At 35.3% G+C, this 26544-nt stretch overlaps 1 protein-coding gene across 5 annotated transcripts in view; it reads right to left on the bottom strand.

Moving 5' to 3' along the window:
- The window catches only part of OSTN (osteocrin), a 214188-nt gene that overhangs the window by 32640 nt on the left and 155004 nt on the right, over positions 1-26544 (bottom strand). For 4 of the 5 annotated variants that reach the window (XM_047875753.1, XM_047875752.1, XM_047875756.1 and 1 more), the window contains 4 exons: positions 25869-25934; positions 17668-17719; positions 15331-15359; positions 2742-2840 (listed from right to left, as the gene is read on the bottom strand). In XM_047875753.1, the coding sequence (XP_047731709.1) occupies positions 2742-2840 (99 nt within the window). In that variant the 5' untranslated portion in view covers positions 15331-15359; positions 17668-17719; positions 25869-25934. Of the gene's footprint in view, positions 1-2741; positions 2841-15330; positions 15360-15616; positions 15671-17667; positions 17720-25868; positions 25935-26544 lie in introns of those variants that run through there. The other variant, XM_047875755.1, reaches the window with a different exon arrangement.

Genomic DNA, 26544 nt, shown 5'->3' with positions numbered 1-26544 from the left:
TTGATTACAATATATTTGTATTGCTTATTAACTTGTGAATAACCTGAGGGCAATAACTGTGTCTAAACTAGTTTTGTATTTGCTCTCTTCAATGCTTAGGTCAGTGTTTTGCTCATAGTTTGTACTCAGTAGATTTCTGTATGTTTATGGAATGAAATTTGAAAAAAAAAAAACCTCACATTGTTTTCTTTTTACCTTTCATTCATACCTTATTGATTCAAGCTATTAAGCATCCGCTATGTACCAGCTTCTGCATCAGACCTGGGGGACACAAAAATGAACAAAATCCAGTCTCTGCTCTCAGGAAGCTTACTATCGCTTTCCATGTGATTTATTACCACATTGGGTTTTTTTTTTTAATAGAGTTCATTTTATTTTATTTTTTTAGCACTGAACAGTATTCCATTGTCTGGATGCATCTTAGTTTATTTATCCATTCACTTCCTGAAGAATATCTTGTTTGTTTCCAACTTTTGGCAATTATGAATAAGTTGCTATAAATATCTGTGTGCAAGTTTTTGTGTGGACGTAAGTTTTTACCTCCTTAGGTAAATACCAAGGAGCACAATTGCTGGATCATGTGATAAGAGTATGTTTAGTTTTGTAAGAAGCCACTAAATTATCTTCCAAAGTGGCTGTACCATTTTGCATTCTCACAAGCAATAATACCACATTGTTAATGAGCGTCTACAGTGAGTCAGAAATATCCCAATGACTTTATCCTCTCATGTGAAATTTCTTATTTGTTTGTTTCACGTATTGGCACTTGACACTTCATTCAAGTCATAGAAGTGTGGGTGTCACTTATGAAGCCTGTCTTTTCCTTTCCTAAGCCCAATCACAGCATTTAAAAAAATGTTCCTATTAATAGTCTCTAGTCATTGTGGAGTCCAGGGGATATTACTTCTTTTCTAAGAAAGTGAGAATATTCCCCTGTGGGAAGAAATCAGCTCCAGGGACCTCCTCCCTGCCCCCCTGTTAATCACATTCCTCCTTGTGCCAGACTCTTGGTCTTGGCAAGATTCTTTTTCTTCACTTTCTGCCTTTCTTCTTAGATTGTTTCCTCCATTCTCTATGTTCTTCATTTTCCCCAGTAAAATGAAAGAGTAGCATTTTCCAGCCTTTTCATCATTGGCCCCAGCAACTTTCTTGTGAAATACATATAGTCTGACACTCAATCTATTGAGCCTCTTATTTCTTAAACCAACCAAATCTATACTAAGTCTGGACAGTTCTTCCTGAAAAACCTCTCCCTCCCTCTCTCCCTCCCTCCCTCCTTCCTTCCCTTTCTACCTTCCTTCCCTCCTCCCTCCCAGAGACAGAATCTTAAGCGGCCTCCATGCCCAGTGCAGAGCCCAACAATGGCTCAGTGATGTCATGGCAGTGACAGTGAGGTCATGACGTGAGCCTAAATCAACAGTTGGACACTTAACGGACTGAGCCACCCAGGCACCCCTCTCTTGCTCTGTCATATTCTCATCAGTAGTGATTTATATCAGCTCCTCTTCACTGCTTAGTGTACGTTGTTAATCATCTTATAACCTCCTTCTCTATCTTCTAACTCTCCCTTTTCTATTCTATCCTGAATACTGCCATGAAGTTAATTATTCCAAACACACTCCCATCTTGTAGAAATAAAATAAGAAATATCTCATACCTCTTGTTATTTGCATTGCAAACTCCACAATGTGTTCTAAACTCCTCTTAAAATCTCAACATCTACCACTTCCCTACAAAAGCTTGACAACATAGACACTGGGGAAGGGAAGGGTGCTATTATGAGAAAGAAATTCTAAAGAGCAGGAGACAAAACTTTCAAAGGACAAAGATAGGAAATCTTTTATTATCTCTCAAAGCATCCTCCAAAAAAAATGTTATTCTTTCAACTGACGCCCATACAAAACAGAGTTTTCTTCCTTTTTAAAGATATTCATGGGGTGCCTGGATGGCTCAACCAGTTAAGCAAACATCTCTGACTTCAGCTCAGGTCACAATCTCATTGTTCGTGAGTTTGAGCCCCATGTCAGGCTCTGTGCTGACAGCTCAAAACCTGGAGCCTGCTTCACATTCTGTGTCTCCCTCTCTCTCTGCCCTCCCTGGCTCATGCTCTGTCTCTCTATCTCTCTCAAAAATAAACATTAAAAAATTTAAGATGTTCTTAATCCTCAGGAAAAAAAAATCATAGAACTCATATAAAACTTGTTCTTTGGTAAAATGCATTTCAGGCTCTCATTTGTTATTTAAGAAGTACAAGGACTATTTTCTAATAAGATCAAATAAGCCAAATTAATGTTTCTCTGTGTGGAGATGTCCTCACATTTCTTTTTATTTGTGCTTTAGTCATGGCAACAAGAAAGCATTTGTACCGTAATACAAAGTTTGGCCAAAGCTACTCAAATTTTCACACGTAACACCTTCAAATTTCACACAAAAGCACTTCATCTTGATGTAATTGATTTAGTTAAAAATATGACTGAAATGATTATGCATTTTCTTTTATGCTTTTTCTGTTCAAAGAATACTAATACTTATTACTTCCAGGTTATTTATTTATTTATTTTTTTGACATTCAGTTGGATTTCTCTGAATTTATAGTGAGGTCAATACAGTAGAAAAAATATCTTTTTCATAAGTTTTGTGTTATTAAGGCATCTATTTGTCAGCAGTATCTGCTTCTGACATTAGTAGAAATGGCTTATGATCATAAAAAATATATGGTCCCTTAAGCTAGTTTCCATTACCTCTATTGCTGCATCCACTGAGTGTACTTTTCCTGAACTCCATAGCATCAACGTCACAGCCAGAATAAAATGTGCATTTGCCAGTCTCCCGTCCAGCATCTGAGGGTCACATACATCATGGTCAATATTTATTAGTTTAGCATATAACGATAGAAAACAAAATCTGTAAAGCTTGTTAGATGCAGGTGATAAACCGAATTATTCAGCTTCTCTGTGCTGGAGTGCATCTCTGCAAAACTTGAATCATACTTAAAAGAAGCTATCAGTCTCCTGGAATGAATTCTATCAAGGCATCATTTCCATGGAAACCTAGACTGGGATTATATACCTATAATCATAATTCAGACTAACTAAAGCCTGAGAAATCTAGTTTTTTGTAATCTTATTCTTTGACTATCTAATCCAAGGATTATAACCTTGCATACCTAAGGGGAAATGTGTGAAATTGGTCAGGTTTTAGAAAATAAGATCTAGTGAGGTCTGTGGTGCACCTGAGAGAATGTGCTGTGTCTGAAAACATTTAAATTCATAATTTCAAAAATGCCACATATCTAATAGGTGAATATATTTATGTCCTTGTGCTGTGTAAGGATTACTTAAGTAATATTCAAAAGGTGCACATCTTATAGGAAAGAAATGCTTGTCATATTTCATTCTATTAAAATTGAAAAACTCTGCATTGTAAGATACAATAAACCAAAAAAAAATGACAAAGTACCAAGTGGAGTATATTTTCAACATAATATAAAAATTAAAACTGGCATTTGAAATATTTAAAAACTGATTTTTTAATAATCTTATTTAAAAAAAATTAATTCAAGTTAGTTAACATATAGTGTGAAAATGGTTTAAGTAGACTCTAGTGATTCATCACTTACATATAACACCCAGTGCTCATCCCAAGTGCCCTCCTTAATGTCCATCACCCATCTAGCCCATCCCCCCACCCAACACCCCTCCAGCAACCCTCAGTGTGTTCTCTGTATTTAAGATTCTCTTATGGTTTGCTTTCCTCTTTTTTTTCCTTCCCCTATGTTCATCTGTTTTGTTATCTTAAATTCCACATATGAGTGAAATCATATATTTATCTTTCTCTAATTTATTTCACTTAGCATAATACATTCTAGTCCCATCCACGTTGTTGCAAATGGCAAGATTCTTTTTGATTGCCAAGTAATATTTCAGTGTATATATACACCACATCTTCTTTATCCATTCAAATCTGATAAATAAAATTTTAAAAATAACAATAAACTTAATTAACAATTAGGTAAAAATGGGCCAAAGTTATGAATGGACATTTTGTAGAAAAGGAAATAGCCTAATGGAAAATAAACATCCAAAAGTACACCATCCAAAAATACATGCAACTTCTTTAATGCAAAAAAATGGGAGAGAAATGGTATACCCTTTGGCATACAGCAAGTTGGCAAAAATTCAAAGTGAGCATTGCACATATTAGAATGGTGCTTGGAAACAGAGAAACATAAGTGATGCTAGTGCGGTTGGAAACTAATCCAATCATTTGGAGAAAATTGAAATATATCTAGAAAAGTTAAAAATGATCATGTACTACCTACAACCCATTTATTTCACTTCTTAGTATATAGTCCAAAGGAACTCTTACATGTTTATATGGAAACCTGTATCTGAAAATTCATAGCCTCACTGTTTATAGTGGTAGAAAACCAGAATCAACCCAAGGGCTCTACTCAAGAGGAAATGGGTGTATAAGTTGAGGTATATTCATACTGTGGACTTAAAACAAATGACTTAAATACATGTGTGTCTACTGTTAAAACAAATGACTTAAATATTACGTGTATATATATGCAAGGATTTCAAAGAAGCCCTTTTGGGGGGATATGGGAAGTTGTAGAACAATATATATGGCATGCTACCATTTACCTAAATTGGGGATGCACAAAGCAATTTTGTGTATTTTGGAATCTATATATATAATTAAAGTATAAACCAATGGAACTTGATTCATAACTATGATTGCCTCTGTGGAGAGAGGGAAGTAAATATGATTGTGGAAGAAACATAGGGACTTAGTTTTAATCTACATATTTTTTTAAAGCAAGTATGTCTAAAAAGTACATTTGTTAATTCTGTATAGTAAGCACAAAGATGTGTCATTCATGCATTTATAATTTTTTATATTAAAAACCCTATACAGGCAATTAAAACTAATCTGTGGTCTATATCAGGTCTGCTGGCTGCCAATTTGACCGCTGGTAAAGGGAAAGCATTGTCTGATTTAGGTAAGATCACAGGCTGTGGGTTACAATAGAATGGGCATGATTTCATCACTTAGTACATGGCATCAGGAAAGATTCCCCCTACCCCCATCCTATTCATCCCTTAATGAGAACTCTCAGAAAGCTCTTATTTCCCTAAAAACATCATTTGGAAAGCTTTTGGGAGCAAAAAAGAAAGGATGGTTAGATGGATCTGAAGACCTGGATTTGAGTCTTCTTGTGGCTTTAGTATTAGTGACCTTGGATGTGCATCATTTAATCTATTTGCACTTCAGTTTTCATATTTGTGAAGCAAGGAGTAATTCTCATTTCAAAAGAGCTTTGAGAGGATTGAACTGATTCGTGTATAATTTCTTTGTCCCATATAGTATTTATAATTTGTAAGAAAGAACACTTATGAGGTAATACTAAGTATTTCTTTAGTAACTACATTCACTTTAGAGTGACTGGAGGCTTTTTAGAGTACTTCCTTATAGTACTATTACTGTGAAACCTCAGTGTGGATTTTAGCAATGAAGATTATCTGCTAGAATAAAGACAAATAAATGTTTTATATAGACAGAGTAGCATGTGTATCAACCATGTCTATTAACATTTAATATGGGCATAAAAGTATTTTAGTGTTGTTGATAACTTTTATCAAATGTGATTTTAATTTTCATGTTATGTAGTCTAAACTAGTTCTTCTGGAGGTTACCAATAAATACTTTGGACTCTTATAATGTCAATCTCTAGTTACTTCTCTATATTCCATCCTTTCTGAAAGGGGGCAGTAAATTCTGTGTTCTCTTTCTGACAAATTGATATCTGAGCGGAGTATTTTTATAAGTATCGAAAAACAATAAATCATGTCTATGTCTCTAAATTGAGACAGTAGAAAAATAACAAAGAATGTAACAGTTATAAAAATACCAACAAAAATGCATCCCCTATTCTTTAGAAAATTTGCCACCAAATCATATTTTTTTACTTGTAATTATGCTGTTGTCTCTTTAACCTTCCTCAACATAGAGGAAGACATATCAAAACCTTAATTGTATTCTAAAAATGATCTCACATTTCTGGCATATCTTTATTTTTAAAAAATAGTTCTCTTAATCAAAGATAAACTACAATTGTGATGTTTTACTTTCTCATTTTTTATCATGTTAAAAAACAGGTTACAAAGTGGGAAATTGCCCAATTTTATAAGCCTTTCCATGTGGATTTCCTTTAACTATTTTTATGTATGTTTTACTAACCAGGTTTCTCTTCATCTCTGCAATATTATAAATGGCACAGGATGATGGACATTTACAATATTGATGACTATGTGTGAGGCATATATTTTTGTGCTTGGGTGTATATAGGAAAAAAGTCATACTGTATCATCTTACAGATAACCACATCCTGATTATTTGGATAGGGAGATGTAAAAATAAATGCTGAGTTTAAATACACACATTTAATGGTTCAAAGCCATGCTTGTAGCCAGTTAACCAAAAGGCCAAGTTCCTAAATATGGCAGTTGGGACACTAATGAAAATAAACACCCTGGCACCTGCCACACAGAAGACATTTGATTAACTAGTTGAAACTTGATTGCCACAAAATTAGAAATAGAGGAAATTATAGGGAGGGAAGAAAAAGAGTAGGTTCAGTTCCATTTCCCTATTTTGTTGATAGTGGATAAATATAGCCTATGATTTAAACATCTAGTTGGCCCCATATACACTCCAAATCACACAAAGAGCACTCAAGGATGTTCATTGTATGAATACACCAGAGTGGAGATGTTTGCAAATTTTTCAGTAATTTTTATTGAGTAATTTTTGAATGATATTCCTCTGGCTAGGGAGGAGCTTCAAAAGAGTGAGCATGGAATCTGCCTTATAAAATTAGGTGTGTACTTCATTCATTTTTAGCCAATTGGTCTGCTATGTTTGTGCATTTTCACATTTTAACTATTTTTTTTTTTGAGAGAGAATTTTTAACATGAATTTTTTTAAGTTTCTTTATTTTGAGAGAGAGAGAGAGAGAGAGAGAGAGAGAGAGAGAGAGAAGAGGAGGAACAGAGAGAGAGAGAGAGAGAGAGAGAGAGAGAGAAACCCTAGCAGGCTCCATGCTGTCAGTGCAGAGCCCACAGACTGTGAGATCATGACCTGAGCTGAAATCAAGAGCTGGACACTTAACCGACAGAACAACCCAGATGACCCAAGAGAAGGAGAATCTTAAGTAGACTTCATGCTTAGGGCAGAGCCTGATGCTGGTCAATCTCACTACCATGAGATCATGACCTGAGCTGAAATCAAGAGTCAGATGCTTCACTGACCGAGCCACCCAGGGGTCCAGCATTCTCACATTTTAAATAATACTGCTGAATAAACAAGCATTTACATCGTGTAACATCTTAATCTATGTTTCAAAGACTTTCCAACACATAAGAATTTCTTATATATCCCAAAGGGATCCTTGAAACAGTATCTGGAGTGGCAGTGGAGAGAGCAAGGTGTGAAGTTCTGTCACATGTAAGTTTGAGAAGCAACACGTATATTCCCTACAGGAACATTGGGAGTGCATACTGACATAATAAAAACTCTGAAAATGCAGTAGCAAAGAAATTATGTAATTGTATTTAAGCTAGAATTAAATGAGAATTCTGTTAAAATGAAGACAGATGTTTGCATTACTGAGAAGTGATGCTATAATGAATAATTTTTATGATAAAAAAGTCTCTCAAGTGGGCTGGGGCAAAGAAAGATTGAGAAGCATAGATCTAAAAAATGAAAGCAAATGAGAGTGAGGGGAGGTGTTAGGATGAGAGGGTTAAGCTGAAAGAAGAAACTATGTGAGCCGATATCTGATGGAATGCGCTTTGTGGTAAAGCTTTTAAACTGGGCTGGTGTTGAAAACAACAACAAGCAGACTACTCAGGTGATTAAGAACATTTCTCTTCAACCTGAGACTTGGTCATTAATGTCTGACTTATGGATAGTAGATCTATTAGAAAGTCTCAAGAGTACTGAGTTTTGGGGTGAGCCTTGATAACTTTGGAAATTTTTATTTACCCTAATTTACTTGATTGGAAATATTAAAAATAGACTTTACCCCACCGCTATCTTCAACAAACATTAAAAATAAAGGGCTTAGAGATAAGGGATAAAGGACTTACAAACTATCTCTTTTACCCTGTCTTCCCACTCTGGCCTAACACAGGCATTTAAGTAAGATTTAATAGGCCTTGTTGAAAAGGGTCCCTAGTTCTGACACCATGAAATGGCCACATGTGCCTGCCCACAGCATCACCCACAGACTTCTTGGAAAATAATGGTGGTCTTCCAGGTAATTGGCGAGTCAGCTTGGCCCTAAGTGAACCTAAACAGAGTAGAATCAAGTGTATCCTATACCCTACTCCACAAGTTATAGTCACCCACATCCTTTTTTTTCTTTTTTAAGTCAGCTCCATGCCCAGCACAGAGCCCAACAACAGGTCTTGAACTCATGACCCTGAGATCAAGACCTGCACTGACTCATGACCCTGACAAGACCTGCACTGAGATTAAGAGTGCGATGCTTAACTTACTGAGCCCTTTTGATAACAAAGAAAAGCTTCAGGAATAATAGATAACAGAGTGACTATCATTTTTTATTTTAAAAGAGGGCCTAACAGGGACAATGCTTAACACAGTCTGTGTGGCGCACTGTAATGAAGAGACTTGCAAGACTCAGACCCTGCCTTGGCTTGACCAGATAGCTTGCGCAAACCCTTTCTGTCCTAGGCCGAGTGAAACGGGTTTGGTCTAAATGGCCTCTAATGTTGCTTCCCGCTTTTTAAAAGTCTGCTGGTGAATCTGGCTCTTTTCTGGTACAAGTGCAGACATTGTAGGTAATAATAGGTGGTGCATAGAAAAACCTTTCTGCTGTCCCTCAAGCCAGCCAGTCTATGCACTAGATTGCATGTAGCTTTTGACATAAACATACTCCTATTGAATTTAAAGTATTTCTAGCTGAAAAGATAGGGTTTCCAAATCTTTCATTTTAAGATGTCATTTATGGTAAGAGATCCCATTTTATACATGTATTTTGAAAGAAAATTGCTACCAATTAAATTATGACATGCTATCAAGTGTAAGACTCACTCTAATTGCAGAGATGTTAAAAGTGCATCAGAATGGATGAAATATGGTACATCTATGTATTTTCAGGTGTTTACTTGTTTTTTTTCTTTTTTTCATCATGTTTAAGCCAGTATGCTCAATATTTTAAAAAATATAACTTTCAGTCAATAAATAGGTATTCAACAACATCAGAAAAATATTTCTGTGATGGTGAAGAAACAACCCAGAGTTAGATTTGAAGGATAGGAGAAGCATCCTTACTGTGCTATTTCTTGGTCTGGTGACCTTGAATAACATGTCTAAATTGTCAAAATTGTCGAATAAAATTCACTGTATGAATTCACAGAATTTTAATTTTAGTTAACTAAAAATTTTTAAATTAATTTACAAATAGCATAAATCATTATGGATTTGGTTTAGGGCTTCCATTAAGAGCAATAAGTGTGTTTAATATTACATTTAATGTTATTTACTAAAAATGTATAAAGATATGTAATTATTTATGAAAAAACACCATATCATTTTTATTCTTATTTTATGATAGCTAAAAACTTTTCAGTGGGAACTCTAAACTGCACATGAAAATATTTCGTGAACTGCAAAATAATGTGAAAAGATTAACTACACGGTATCAAAGGGATTATAATTTTGCTGAAGCCAAAATCCTTCCAGGGGACATAAAGTTTATACTCAGCAACCAGACAAGGAACTGAAAATTTGGGACCATTCATAAAGGCAATCTGCAACACTTATTTTATTTTATTTAAGAAAAAAAAATTAATCTTTATTGATTTCTGAGAGACAGAGCACAAGTGGGGGGAGGGGCAGAGAGAGAGGGGAGACACAGAATCCAAAGCGGGCTCCAGGGTCTGAGCTGGCAGCACAGATCCTGACACAGGGCTCAAACTCACAGACTGCAAGATCATGACCTGAGCTGAAGTCAGCCGCTTAACTGACTGCGCCACCCAGGCGCCCCTGCAACACTTATTTTAAATGATCAAGAGGATATATTTCACTTGGACATCATGCACACAATCTTGATATTTCAGTGAGTGACAATATTTGAACAGTGTTAAAGAAGTTTGCTAGTAGTTTTCTTTGAAGGGTGAAATAATCATGTGCTTGAGACACTTGTCTGTTGTAAGGCAGAGACTCAGACCAGGTGAGTTGCAAGTCTCTTCCTTATTGGAGCTTCAATTCCACTGCCTCTGATGAATTTGGCCCCACAAACTAGAATGCTGAGTGTGACTGGGCACTTAGAACTTTAGAAGTAGAGAATTGCTTTCACATCTTCATAAATAAGAGACTTAAAAATCACTGAGGATTTTCACCCCAAAAGCAACTGAATTACAAATCATAGCTTCTGTCAGCTAATACATATATCATCTATATCGTCGTCACAAAAATACATCTAAGAAACATAGTCATGTTGCTTAGACATTTACTTGAGATTCTCTTTGCGAAAGTTGTAATTTTCGGTAAATTGTGTGATGAGTATTTTGGTCTATGTTTTGAGTATTATCCTGCAAGAAAGGTGCAAATTGAGGCTGCTTTAACATTTCCCCCTTTTTTTTTTGTTTTAATTAAAATATCAGAAACACGTTCTTTCTCATTTCTCATTGCTCTTCAGTCGGCAGAAGTACATTTTCTAAAATCACAGAGCCAGTTAGAAGAAGATCCAGAAAAACAACTTATATTTTCAGACTCTCAGTTTCATGCTCCTTCAAGTATAACCTATTTGTAAAAGTATAAAACATTTTCCCATCTCCCAACTTGCTTATAAAGTAAAATGCTTACAGGTGAGGTGTTCTTAATGTGGCAGACACCTGAATTTTAAAAGGACTTTTCCTGAATGCTATGAATCAGGAAGAATGATAACTTCCCACTATACATGTGTTAATTGGTTTTATTCTATTTGGCACCATTTTCATTCTTTTTTAGACACTACTACTTTAGAAAATCTCAAACTTTGTTGTTAAATCTCTCTCTTTTTGCTTATTTGGAATTGCCAATCATACTACTAGTCTGTTGCAAAAATTTATGGAAACCTACAAAGATACTTTAAAGGAAGATTGCATTATTTAAAAGCAGGGGTATGTATCTGTAACAAAGTATGTAGAGTCAACATGGTGTGCTGAATGAAATGAATGAAACAGTCTTATGTGGTAGGTAAATAGGAATGCAGAGCAGATATTAACATCCTGGCTTTATTGACAGGAAACTGAAGCTTAGGGAAGGGTAGACATTTGCCTAAGTTGTACAACCACAGTAAATATGAAGAAGTTTATGCCAGAGTCTCAGTTAGTCCATTAATGTTTCACATCTCAGATTCTCATTCTAATGAAAGCAACACAAATCAATATTCTCTAATAACTATTCCAGCAGAGTTTAAGATTTTTCCTTATCAAATCTTAATTTGTGCTTGGATCCCTGAATTAATGCAAGTTTCTTGATATAAAATGATGTCACCCAGAAATAGAAAAAAACTTTAGGGTATGACTGTAGACAATTCTGCTAAGGGGATTTGTTGTTTAATTCCAATGCTTTATAATGAGAAAAACAAGAATCTTTAAAACTATGGATAGGAAAAAGCTGGCAGAGTTGCACATAAACATGCTGCTTGTTCATCTAATACATGGGGAATTTTTACCTGGTGTAAAAAGGCTTTCAAAAGATAAAGTTGGATAAATGCAGTTACAGATGACACATATAAGCCTCAGGATATTGTAGGCTATTACCACCACTTTTACCTTTAGCCCATTTTGTACTTACATATATTTAATAAAAATATTAATTTACATTTTAATTACATTAAACTAGCCAATATAATCAATGAAAAAATATGGTCTAAAATGTGCATGAAAGGCCCAAAATATAAATTTTATAATATGCAACAGGATGCATTTATTAGGTAAACATTACATGTCAAGCATTGGAGATATAAATGTGAGTAAGACACTCTCCCTGTCCTCCAGTCGCTCACAGCCTGGTCAACCTGGAGACCCCCTCTATCACTTGCCCTGCCCAGGGACTTCCTCCTGCAACACTAGACTCTTAATGCTTCCATTTCTTTCAAGTGCAATGGTTGCAAATAACCATTTTTTAAACATTTGCATTGTACTTTATTATTTTGAAATTAATTTACTTCCTTTCATTATCATATCAGTCACGTTAGATACAGGAAAAGTATTATAATTTTGCTTTCTTAAATAGATGTACTGAAACAAGCAGAGTTACTTTAGAATCCTGGTGCCCTAACGCCTGGGACTGTGCTTATACTTTCTAATACAATGAAGTCGACCAATAGAAAGAGGTTGGCCCTTAAGTTACACCAACGTGGTTGTGACTCCTGACTGGGCTGGCTTCTTAGCCTCTCTGTTTCCGTATTTTCATCAGGAATGCGGGGCAAAGATTTACTTTATAGGTTTATTATAAGGATTACAAATAATAAAAGTGACTAGCGTAAGTTAATTATGCAAATAATAGCTGTCATTATCCTGTATTGCCTTCTAAATCTGGCAACTTCACAAAATATGCCCTAGTACTTTTTTATGTTATGAAAAATACTTTTTCACCCTTGTTCATTTTAAGGAACAAAGTTACCTGAAACCTAGAATTATGGCAAAGTGGTAGAAGATAAATTATAATAAGGTAATATTGAGTGAAGGAAGGAATTTTACTGAAGAGAGTTAGACGTGGCAAGCACTCTAACATTTGCTGTTACAGCATATTATGCATTACCATTAGTTTCAGCAACAATATTTCTATGAAATATTTCCATGAAAATATTAGCATACAACAGAATATCATAATGGGAAGAAAAGAAAGGGAATTAATCCAAATTATACTAAAAAAATAATTATTCAAGTTCTAATTATATTAACAAAAGTGAATTTTAAATTTAATTTTAATATAATTTTATATGATACATCTTTTTGTTTTACAGTTCATAAGAGATCTTTATTGACTTTTTTAAAATCTGTAATTATCTTGTTAGGATCATGATTTTTCACAGGGTTTTGGTGATACTGACTGTATAGCATAGTCAGACTATGTCATAAAAGCAGAAGCACTGTGTGCATGATGGGAATGAAGGATCTTGTTCCTGGAACTAGACCTTCCACAAGCATGGGAACAACTGAGAAGAAATGGACTGCAAAGGAGGTAGAGGAAGAGGAGAAGCCTCTACCAGCCCTGGCATGGACAGACAAGTCAGAGCTTGCAGGGAAATGCAACCACCAAAATTGTCCCACGGGAACCACAGCTCTGACTTGGTGGGTCAGTGCCCAAGTTGCCAGTGGTGGCCTGGATGACATTTTAAAAGTGCATTTTTCACATGGTTACAGCCTTATGTATCATTAGGAACACAGAATTTTAGAAAGGGAGGGGATGCTCATTGGAAACTGTTGGATTTAATGCTCTCAAGAGATGGAGAGAGTGAGGCTCAGAGACAATGAACTTGGCAAAGGGAGAGGAGATGAAGGAGAGATTTAAGATGGACAAAGAAGAGGAGGGATCAGGGTAAGGCATGGCAGAGGAGCTGTTCCTGTGGGAGCAGCCTCATGCGGAGGCCTGATGTCATGGAACATTGGTAAGGAAAAGGCTGGACAATAACCAGTTGAAGCCAACCAAGGGACCAGGCAATTACTGGCAGGTAATGCTAACCACTGCTCCACAAAGGTACCCTGAGAACAATGTGGAGAAAGAAGAGAGAGGGCTCAGTTACAAGAGGCTCTAATCAGAGAGATCTCAGACACAGGGGAGTTGACCTGTATAGAGAGGTATCCAGGGCTAGGAGGGAACTTGGGATCTTTTATAACCTCCTGATCTTTATAACCTCCCAAACTCCAGTTTTACTGAGGAAAGAATGAAGCCCCAGGAAGGCTGAGTGAAAGATGCTGAAGTCAGGACTGGGATTAGAAGTCTGGTCTCCTGACCCCAAAGCTCCTATTTCTCTGATGGCACCATAGTAACTAAGCAAAAGGTGTCCTGTAGGTAGCGATCTCAGTAGATGAAATATCGGCAAGAAGGTTAAATGAGGTGACATGTAAAGATTAACCCCAAGTCTTCATTCCTGACTATAGGAAAAACTGGCTGATGTGGGAGCTTCCCTCCATCATTCTCCCACTCAGTCTCCCTGGCACTTGCAGCCCTTTTGTCTCTTTCCATAATAACAGAATATAATTGAGTCCTACTCTGTGCTTCAGGCTTGTCTGAAGTTACAAACTATACAGTGACAGAGTTGGGGCAATATTTTGGGACTGCTTACTTTGAGTTCTTTTTCTTTGGGACAAGTTCAATTAATCTAATATTATTAAGCAAAGGTTCAAATCATTGAAAGTATTTGAACAAGAAGTTAAAATTATAATCTCAAGGCCCCCAAATCTGGTATATAAACAGATCTGCTGCTCTACTGCCCATGATTCATTATATAAGAATCAGTTCAAAACTCTGAGAAAAAAAGGAGAGAAACAAATGTCAACTTTAAATGCCATATTGAGTGACATCACGTGCAATTCACTTACAACGAGACTTCTATTCATATCTATTGGAGAGTTTCCTTAGAAAAATTCTGTAAGAGGGCTGAAGGCCAGTATCAAAATAAAGAGAAGACACACACTGTACCTGATACTTTTGGGAAGACATATCAATTTGATAGCTTCTATGGGCATTAAAATAATCATAAATTATTGTTAAAATTATTTAATTTCTAAAAAGGTAACTTAGAAACAAATAATTATCCCATTCCTTAAACTATAGACTCTAGAGGTGTAATTTGAAGGAGCAATATTCCTCATTAGAACTGAGTTTATTGAGTATACACTATTACCACACCCTGAAGCAAAATTTTAAATTTCTTACATGTAATTCAAATGTATGTTTCAGATTAACTCTCAATTTGATCACTTAATAGCAAGAACACTTCAAATACAAAAGAATAGATATGATTTAACTCTATTCTAAACTGGTACTAATATCATACTTGTATGTTTGAATTTTATAAGAAGAGAAAGAGGATATTTTAGGTTTGAAGAATATAGAATATTGACTCTGGAACTTGATTAATTTAGGGATATTCCTTAGACTCCAATTTTGATAGAAATAAAGATAAGAGAAAACCTTTTCTTTCTACTTAGGTTTTTAAAAGTCAACCATTTTTATACATTTAAAAATTTTATAATATTGGACATTGTTGATGAAAGCAAAATTAAGACTACTAACACTTACAGAAAATCATTATCTTGAGTTGTCTTTCTCTGTTTCAAAGTGGAAAACAAAAGCAAAAATTAATCGATAAATATGAAATGTCTGAACATACAATTAGCTCCACCCTAATTTTGTATTATAAAAATATCTTCTTAGAGTTTCTACTCATTTTAGAGAGATAAATATTACCATAAAACATTCAAGATCAGGATATAATCAAAACATCTTAAAAGTATGTGAAAATAAAAAAGTAGTTAAAAGAAAAAAAAAACCTAAATTTTTCTCATAGCTTTTATATATAACTTACCTTGTGAAAAATCAGGAGATTCTAACTTTAGAATCCTGTCTGTGCAGTTTCTTCCAAACTCAGCCCTGATGGTGAGTTTTCTCTCTGAGTTTTTATAGTCTCAGTTATACACCCCTTACTCCAATCCCTGCCTTTGCTTTCTCTTACATCATTTCTAGGTTTTCCACTGAACATTTTCCCAAGCTTCTCTTCAATCTCTCCTCCCCTCACCCTCTCTCTTACTCTTTTTCTCTGAGTCTTTCTCTTTCTCTCTCCTATTCTCCACATTTATTTTATCTATTGCTTTGATCATGGTATTTAAGTAGCAACAGGAGCTTGGGCTCTGGAAAATTTAAGTATACATTTAGTATTGTGTTCAGCCTTAGACCCATCACTTCTTCCTGAGGTTTTAGTCTAGCTCGGATAATTACACATCAAATCTGGGAAATAAAATGCAGTAAGATTTTTTCAAAAGAAAGTCACTAGGGTATTTCAATGTAAGATTTAGGGAGATTGTAATCAGAAACCCAAACTGATTTATTGGTATATTTTTTGGACCCTTTGGACCCTTAAACGATCATCTATGGAAATGGTGAGTAGTTTCAGGCTCAGTCAGGTGCACAGCTCTGTGTCAGTGAAACTGACAGCTACTTCATAATTAACATTGCTATACTGGGAAGGTTGTTACCAACAAACCTATAAATACTTAACTGTGACATGTGGGCTATAAATGCAGACGTTGTAATCATTCTTATCTTTCTCTGTCCTCCAGGATTTTAATTTCTTTTTCACCAAGACATTCCTGCCTCTGTCTGAATGTTTTCTTCCTTTCCATTTCCTACTAATCACATTTACAACATTATACATGCAGATTGTAAAAAAAAAAATAAGTTATTAAATCCTAGAGGTAATAAGTTATGTGTTAGGTCATTATTAGTTCATTTGGTTCAGCACTAGATAGATCCCCATTTGACAGGTAAAGAAACTGAGGCTAGATAAATTAAGTGATGTTATGAGGTCACACAGCTAGGAAGCAGTAACAGGGCCAGATTTCAAATACCTATCTTCTTAATTCCTTATCCAGTTCTTTTCCCACAACTTCATCCTGTCTCACTATTTAAAAAGCTAGAAAAAAATAACCCAAACCAGATCATGTTTTTGCACAAATAGAAATAAATTTGTTCTTTTTGGTTTTGCTTTAAAAAGCATTTAAAATACTACTCACTAGTGTAGGAACTATAACATGGTTGATTTGGATGTAGGTGGGAACGGACCGGAGCACAGTGAATTCGTGGGACAGTAAAACACTTTATTTTTTATGAAGGGTTTCCAGGGATAACATATGTCTCAACAAGCCTGAAATTTGAGTAGTTGGCAGTGATAGTTCACAAGTCAAGATAAAAATACAGCCTAATTGTGGACCCTTGTTTAGACATTACGGCCATAAAATGATTATGTTAGCTTGAATCCACATGATGGAAAACTCTCAATATAGATTTAATGGATGCATCCTAATGCTACCAGAAGCCAATATTCTTGATGTACCTTCTACCCTTATTTGAAATGCCTCCCTCAGCATGCTGACAAGTGATATCTGTGGCTGATTTATTCCAGATCTGTCCCTGCTTAAACAGCCCAAAGATTCCACCCTATTTGTGGATTTTGTTGACCTAATTCAAAAGTTTGACTTAACTGTTCTGCAGCAGTAGAAATAGCAACAGTTTATTCCAGGAACATAACCATGGTACATTTAAGCCATTTACACAGGATTCTGCATATTATCTACCCTTATATAAATTACTTAGGCATTTATACATGACAGAGAAATTCTGTTACCTTGAAAAACAGAGTAGAAACCAGAGTATATGAGGAAATTGAAAAAGAATATTCATCCAGTGATAGAAGGGAGAGATTAAGATGAGAAAGGGAGAAGATATTCATGAAAACTTTTCAGCTAGTATATCACTACTTAATCTGCAGGACAACCTTGCTGAAGAGGTATTATTATTCATATTTAACAGATGAAAAAAACTAAAGCTCAAATATGTGAAATGGATAGCCCAAGTACTCACAGCTTAAAAGTGATAGAATCAGGAGTTGAGACTTGCTCTGTCGGGATTCTGACTGTAAAGAGACGGTACATTGAAACTGAGTAATTTGAGGAGAATTTAATGCGAGCAGAGTGCAAAGGAACCAGAAAGGACATTGCAGTCCTATTATTGGACTAAACCAATAATAGGCAGATAACCCTAATCTTGAAGGGTTAAAGGTAAGTACGGACAGACAGATCTGGGTAGAGAAAGTTGCCTGGCAGAAGTGTGACCTTTCATCAAGGGATACAGCCAGTCAAGAGTCACCTAAAGGGGAGGGAATTTATGAAATAAACACCAAGATTTCAGTCTGCTTCCTCAATATAATCTCCTGTTGTGTTTACCTTTGGTCAAACCCAATTGGAAAAGAGATTGGGGCATAGATAAAAGACCCAGCACACTGTTTAACCTCAAAACTGTGTTAAAAGACATACAAATGAGATGCTTGGTAAAGATTATCATGACAGCAAATGCCATGATTTACTTGCATTAAAATCTGATACTTCCTAACATTTTTTTTCCAAGTTTATTGGGGTGTTATTTATACACACAAAATCCGACCTTTTAAAATGTACAATTTTAGGAGTTCTGACAAATGTAAACGTTATGTAACCTCCGCTAAAATCAAGATATAGACTTTGTCTATATGTACCCCTGCACACCAAGTTTTCCTCATGCCTCTTTAGAGTCAACCCCCTCCCCAACCCCCAGGTCCTAGTAACCACCGATTTGATTTCTGTCCCTATAATTTTGCCTTTTCCAGAGGCTGTAGGAAATTATACAGTATGTAGTCTTTGGTGTCTGGCTTCTTTTGCTTAGAATAAAGCTTCTGTGATTTATCCATGTTGCTAAATGTATCAGCACTTTGTTTCTTTTTAACGAGAGCATTCTATTGGATGGATGTACCACAATTTTTTTATCCATTCACCAGTTGGTGAAAATTTGGGTAGTTTCCAGTCCGGGATAATTATGAATAAAGCTGTCATAAACATTAACATAGGACTCTTGAGTTGATATTTATGTTTTCAGTTTTCTTGGACAAATACATATATATGAGATTCCTAAATCATGTGGTATGTTTAACTTATTAGGTAACAGCTAAACTGACTTTCAAAGTGGTTCTGCCATTTTGCATTCTTACCAGATATGTATGAGAGTTCCAGTTGCTTAGCATCCTTTCTAGCTTTTGACATTCATTGCTGTTTTCAAAAATTTAGCCATTTTAATAAATGTATACGGGTATCTCACTGTAATTTTTTTAAATGTTTATTTAGTTTTGAGAGAGAGGCAGAGAGAAAGGGAGACAGCAAATCCCAAGCAGACTCCATGCTGTCAGCACAGAGCTCAAGGCAGGGCTCGAACTCATGAATTGTGAGATCATGACCTGAGCTGAAATCAAGAGTCAGATACTTACCTTACTAAGCCACCCTGGCACCCCTGTCATGGTATTTTAATTTGTATTTTCCTGTTGCCTAATGATGTAGAAAATCTTTTCTTGTATTTATTTCCCATTCATATATTTTTGGTAAAATGTGTGTTCATATTTTTTGCTTAATATGTAGTTGTGAGAGTCCTCATAGGTCTGGACACAAGAATTTTATAAGACTTGTGTTTTGCAATTTTTTTCCACTTTGTGACTTCTCTTTTCATTCGCATAACATGTCCTTTCACAGAGTATTTTTAATTTGATTAAGTCCAATCAGCCATTTTTTTTTAATGGATCATTCTTTTTGTGCCCTGAGAAATCATTCTCTCAGTCAAGTTTGAAAAAAAATTTTTCTCTTTTGTTTACTTTCAGAAGTTTTTCAAAATCCTTTTGGCTATTCTAGATCTTTTACATTGCCATAAAAAAGTTTAGGATCAGCTTGTCAATGTGTACAAAAGAGCTTGCTGGGATTTTATTAGGATTTCATTGAATTTATAAGGTAAATTTGAGGAAATGTGACATCTTAACAGTATGAATTTTTTGATCTGTAAACATAGTATACTTCCCTTTTATTTAGATATTGATTTTTCTTAACAATTGTTTTTGTTGTAAAAGGCCTATAAATCTTGTATATACTTTGTTAAATGTATTTCCATCTAATTTTCTTGTTGAGGTATAACTGACATATAACATCGTATTAGTTTCAAGTATGCAGTGTAATGATTCGATATTCATGTACACTATGAAATGATCACCACGGTAATTACCATTGATCTCCATAAAAATAATAATTTTTTTTCTTGTGATGAGAACTTTCAAGTTTTATTCTCTTGGCAACTTATAAATATGCAGTATAGTACTATTAACTATACATTACATAGCCATAACATTTATTTTATGGCTAGAAGACCATACCTCTTGACCCTCTTTGCCAATTTACACACCTTCAATCTCTCACTCCCTAGTGACTTATAACCTTGCCCTCCTGACATAAATTCCGCTTGATCATGAAATATATCCTTTTCTATATTGCTGGATTTGAAGTGATGTAACTTTTTAAGTATCTTTATTAATGAGGGATATAGGCCTTTTATCTCTTTAAAATTTATATTTCAGATTTCGGTAACATGGTTATATTGGTCTCATAAAATAATCGAGAAGAACTACATGCTTGTCTTAGTCCGTTCAGACTGCTATAATTCAAATACCATAGACTAGCTGGCTTCACCAACAAACACGTAGTTCTCATGTTCTGGGAAGTCCAAGATTAAGGAGTCTGCAGATTTGTTGTCTGGTGGGTACCTAATTTCTGGGTCATAAATTATGGTCTTCTTAACGTGTCCTCATATGGCAGGGAGAGTGAGAGATCTTTCTGGAACCTGTTTGATAAGGGCAATATTCCCATTCCCAAAAGCTCCACTGTCATGACCTAATCACCTCCCAAAGACTCCACTTCTGAATAACATCACATAGGGGGATTAGGATTTCATTCAATACACGAATTTTGCAGGGACACAGATATTCAGTCAATAACAACCCACATCTATTTTCTAGAAGAGTTTGTGCGGAATTTGTATTATTTGCTCCTGGAATGTTTCATCGAAATCCCCAAGTGGGGTCATCTGTGCCATGAGTTGCCTTTGTGGGAAGGTTTTTAATTACAACTTCAAATTCTTTAATACGTCTAGGGCTGATCATTCTAGCTAATTTTCCTGAGTGCACTCTCATAGCTTTCATCTTTCATATAAAATGTCCATGTCATTAAAGTATTAAAGTTATTTAATTCTGGTGCTCTTTTTCTTCAGTCTTTTTTTTAAATTAGTCAGTCTAGAATTCTATACATTTTATTTATCCATTGAAAGAATCAGCATTTGGTAATTTTATTATTTATTTATTTTCATTGTTTTTAAAATTTTTTTAATGTTTACTTATTCTTGAGAGACAGAGAGACAGAGTGAGAGCGGGGGAGGGACATAGAGAGAGGGAGACACAGAATCTGAAGCAGGCTCCAGGCACTGAGCTGTCAGCACAGAGCTCAACACAGGGCTTGAGCTAAGCTGAGATCATGACCTGAGCAGAAGTTGGATGCTCAAGGGACTGAGCCACCCAGGTGTGTTGGTCATTTTATTTTAAAGATTGTTACTTCATATTGTTTTCTTCTTTTTTCCTGATTTGTGTTTAATGTGCTCATCTGTTTCAATGTTCTTAATATGGATGATTAGATTATTGATTATAGATACTTCTTTTTTTTCTAATATAGTTATATAGTGTAATATATTTTCCTTCTGAGCACTGCTTTAGTTATATCCTATACATTTTTATATGTTCTGTTTTCATGTTTTATTTAATTTGGAATATTTTCTAATTTTCTTTCAAAGTTTTGACTACTGGTTAGTTAGAATATGTCATTTAATTTCCAAATATTTGGTGATTTTTCCCATATTGTTTTGGTTATTGATTGCTAGTTTGTTTTGTATTAAGGAAACATACTTTATATTATTTTAATGCCTATAAATTTGTCAAGATTTGTCTTATGGCCAATAATATAGTTGGTGAGGTTTCATGTGTACTTTACAAAGAATGTGGGGGTGCATAGGTGCCTCATTCGTTAAACATCTGACTCTTGATTTCGGCTCAGGTCATGATCTCATGGTTCATGAGATCAAGCCCCACATCAGGCTCTGCACTGACACTGTTCAGCTTGCTTGGGATTTGCTCTCTCTCTCTCTCTCTCTCTCAAAATAAACTTTTTTCTTTAAGTTTAAAACATATAAAGGATGTGTATTCTATTATTAGTGGGTGGAATATTCTATAAATCTCAGCTAAGTTGGCTGATAATGTTCAAATCTACATTTTTAATGATTTTTGTCTGCTTGTTCTCCCAATTACTGAAGGATTATTGATGTTTCCAAAATTTCTTTATTTCTGTTTTCAGTTCTATCAGCTTTTGCCTTATGTTAGGGCTTTTTATATCTCTTTATCATTAGATAATTTATCTTTTTATTCCTAGTAAAAATCTTTGTTTTGAAGTTTACTTTGTCTGATATTAAAAAATTCACTATAGCTTTCTTTTGATTGTTGATGGCATGGTGTATCTTTTCCCCCACATTCTTTTATGTTCAGTCAATCTAAGCCATCTGACACTGACAATCTCTAAATTTCAATTGGTTTGTTTTGACCAGTGCATTTAATGCAATAATTGATGTATTTAAAACTACAGTCTTAAAAATTGTTTTTTTTTTGTTCTCATCTGTTCTCTGTTCCCCATTTTCTCTCATTCTGCCTTATTTTAGATGATTATTTCTACCTACTTTTTATTTTTTGTGTTGTTGCTACAGGTTTACAATATTCAGCACTATGTTGTCACAGTCTTTCTCCAAATATTTTTCTACTTCATACATAATCTAATAATCTTTCAACAGTTCCTTCTACTTTATCCATTTCTTCCTTTATAGTATTACTGTTACACATTTAAAAATTTTACCTGTTATAAACCCAGTTTTTTCCATTTTTGCTTTACACAGTTATTATTTTTAATGATTTTAAAAATATTTAAAACCTCATATTTACTACATTTACCATAGCTGATGCTGCTCTGTCTGTGTGTGCATTTAGAGTTACAGTTCCATGTAGTAGTATTTTACTTTTGCTTGAAGAATTTCCTTTAACATTTCTTATAGTGTTTTGTTCAAGAAAGTGTTTAATTCATCTTTTAAAAAAAAATTTTAACATTTACTTATTTTTGAGAGACAGAGAGAGACAGAGCACAAGCAGGGCAGAGAGAGAGGGAGACACAGAATCTGAAACAGGCTCCAGGCTCTGAGCTGTCAGCACCGAGCCTGATGTGGGGCATGAACCCACGAACCGTGAGATCATGACCTGGGCTGAAGTCAGACACCCAACAGACTGAGCCACCCAGGTGCCCCTAATTCACCTTTATTTTTAAATTTTATTATTGTGTACAATGGAATTCTGAGGTGACAATTTTTCTTTCTGTATTTTAAAGCTCACGTTCTATCTTTTTTGGATTAGATAGGGTCTGATGTGAAGTCTGCTATTACCTGCTTATCTATGTTGTGTTTAATTATATTTTTATTTATATTTATCCTGAAGGTCCCTGAGTTTCTTGATTGTTTTCTTTTATTTACGGGGAAATTGGCTATTATCTCTTCAAATATTTCTTTTGTACCCTTCTCGGTTTTTTTTTCCTGTTATTCTAATTACATGGTTATTAGATCATTTGACACGATTCCCTATCTCCTAGAAGGTCTAATTTTAACTTTTTTTTTAATGTTCATTTATTTATTTTGAAAGCAAGAAAGCGGGCGCGCAAGAGCGCATGCACATATACAAGTGGGGGAGGGGCAGAGAGAGGGAGAGAGACAATCCCAAGCAGGCTCCACACTGTCAGCATAGAGCCCAATGTGACGCTCAATCTCACGAACGATGAAATCATGACCTGAGCCAAAATCAAAAGTTGGACATTTAACCTACTGTGCCACTAAAGTGCCCCTAAACTCTTTTCCTTCTCTGTATTTCAGTAAGAATATTTTCTATTGATCTAGCTTCAAATTCATTTACTATTTCCCATGCTGAGTTCAGTGTCTGCTATTGTTTGTGTGTGTTAAATTTTAGTATGTCATAGGCTTAGCAAATAAGGATTTCACTTATGTCTTGAGCTTCCAGGAAATATAAATTCTAATGTAGCTTACAAATTGGCTTAAAAATATTATTTAAATATCAACTGTTTTCTTTTGTAACCACTTTAATGATGGCCTTCTTTAGGTGCTCTACCTAAGGTCAAACCTTTTGTGTGCCCTTTCTCCCCTCAGGGGGGCTGCAACCATTTGAAATTTCTACCTCTCATTGTCTACTGACCTCAGTTTCCTGATGCATTCTAAAAAGTTATGGTTTTGCATGATTTTGTAAAAGTGACATTGTCATCCAGCTTCCTATAAGCTAAATGGAAACACAAGTCTTCCTCCTTACATTTTTATGTTGTATAAGAATATTTTGATAATCCATTTCTATTTATTTTTTGACAAGATTGTTTTTATTACCATCCCAACTTTGTAAACAAGAAAACATTTATTTGAGAGATGCAAAGCATGTTCTCTTAGCTAGGTTCTTATCTTCTACTGCAATTTTCATTGATATAAATCATCCCTCGAGTGAAATTCAGAGGTGTGAGAACTGCATTTACAAGGCCCCCTCCTATTTTCATTTGTATTCATGCTGAAGTGAACTCCAGAAAGCTACATTTCTGTTTCATCCAATCTTCCAGGTCAGAGGACTAAATGCTGCCTCTGGACTCTAGGAAACTCCTCATGTCACTCTGGATTGCACAGATTTTTGATATATTCCATGTCTAGAGCACACTGCACGTATGTACTTGCTATGATGGAGCGTTTTACAACAGACTAGAGCTTTACAGATTCCCCTTTGAGGCAAAGCCCACTGACTTCTGCCTTTATTTTATGGGGCTAGAGTCTTGTTGGCTGTATTTCAGAAACTGTTTTTACAGCCACACTGTTTGCTGAGCCTGATGGAATACCTTTGCCATTTGATACCTCTGCCCATTACACTCTTTCCCCATTAAGATCACCCGACCAGTTACATTAACTACAGGATTCTGTCTGCTAAATTTCAACAGTTCAAATCATTGACTTTACCAATTTAAGGACATGGAAATGCTGGGACGCCAGAAGCCCCACTAGAAGGCTAACTGCCTTATATATTCTTTTTTTTTTTTTTAATTTTTTTTAACGTTTATTTATCTTTGAGACAGAGAGAGACAGAGCATGAACGGGGGAGGGTCTAAGAGAGAGGGAGACACAGAATCCGAAACAGGCTCCAGGCTCTGAGCTGTCAGCACAGAGCCCGGCACGGGGCTCGAACTCACGGACCTCGAGATCATGACCTGAGCCGAAGTCGGAGGCTTAACCGACTGAGCCACCCAGGTGCCCCTGCCTTAGATATTCTTAATTCTCTTTCTCTGTCTCTCTCACGCACACGCACACATGGTGTCTGAACATGGAATGATTTAATGACCTGTCAACATATAGCACTTCAAAACTGACAAGTCTTTATATAATTTATGTCACTGCTATAGTAACTGCTCTCCTGTGGATGCAACAATACTCTTAGATAACGGGGCAATTATTATTAACACCATTATGCAGATGAAAAAACTTTATTTTTTTTTAAATTTTTTTTTAGTTCTCATAATGTTTAATGGATTCCTTAGGATTTGCTATATACAAAAATATGTTATCTTCTTTTTTTTTTATATACGAAATTTATTGTCAAATTGGTTTCCATACAACACCCAGTGCTCATCCCAAAAGGTGCCCTCCTCAATACCCACCACCCACCCTCTCCTCCCTCCCACCCCCCATCAACCCTCAGTTTGTTCTCAGTTTTTAACAGTCTCTTATGCTTTGGCTGTCTCCCACTCTAACCTCTTTTTTTTTTTTCCTTCCCCTCCCCCATGGGTTCCTGTTAAGTTTCTCAGGATCCACATAAGAGTGAAACCATATGGTATCTGTCTTTCTCTGTATGGCTTATTTCACTTAGCATCACACTCTCCAGTTCCATCCACGTTGCTACAAAAGGCCATATTTCATTTTTTCTCATTGCCACGTAGTACTCCATTGTGTATATAAACCACAATTTCTTTATCCATCAGATGAAAAAACCTTAAAGAATTATATAGATATATAAACTTAGGTATATAAGTTTAAAGAATTATATTTACCTGTTCCTTTAATATGCAAAGAATTTTGCTGGGTCTGTGGAACTCTTGACCCTGTTCTCAAGGAGCCTATATTTGAATGGGGAAGACAAAATTGAAATGCAAGTAATTCCAAGATGGTCTCCACGTTATGCTGTAAAGAATTCAACCCACGTATTTTAGCTTATTTGCACGATTTTTATAAGCGTTTCTTTCCCTAAAGAATCATCTGATACTTGGAAGTTTTCCAACAATATCATGTCAAGTGTGTTCTCTCCCATGCTGAGTCAGGAATTACTTGTCTAAAGTCAAAATTATAGGAAATTACAGGGGTGGGCACTGAATAATATGAATAACCATTTATTGATTACCTTCTTTGATACAGGTATTGTATTATGCTTTTGCAGTCATTATAAAAATAAACATAATTGATTGAAAACTTACCATGTGACAGCATTGTTATTAAATTCTCACTTCTATGCAGTGAAGGGAGACTGTGATTATCCTCATCTTACAGAAGAAGAAATAAAAACTTAGCCAGTCAATAAACTGGCTAATAGTAAAGCCAACATTTCAGTCAAATTTTTCAGATGTTAAAGTTTATGTTTTTTAGCAACTACACTGTACTGTCTGTCTCTCCATGTCATCCTAAAAACAATCTTACACAGTCAGTACTATCCACAATTAAATCATGGGGAAA

Source organism: Prionailurus viverrinus, chromosome C2, assembly GCF_022837055.1.
Source record: "Prionailurus viverrinus isolate Anna chromosome C2, UM_Priviv_1.0, whole genome shotgun sequence".
Taxonomy (NCBI): Eukaryota; Metazoa; Chordata; class Mammalia; order Carnivora; family Felidae; genus Prionailurus; species Prionailurus viverrinus.
The sequence above is the reverse complement of the archived record's forward strand: the minus strand, read 5'-3'. Positions and strand labels throughout refer to the sequence as shown.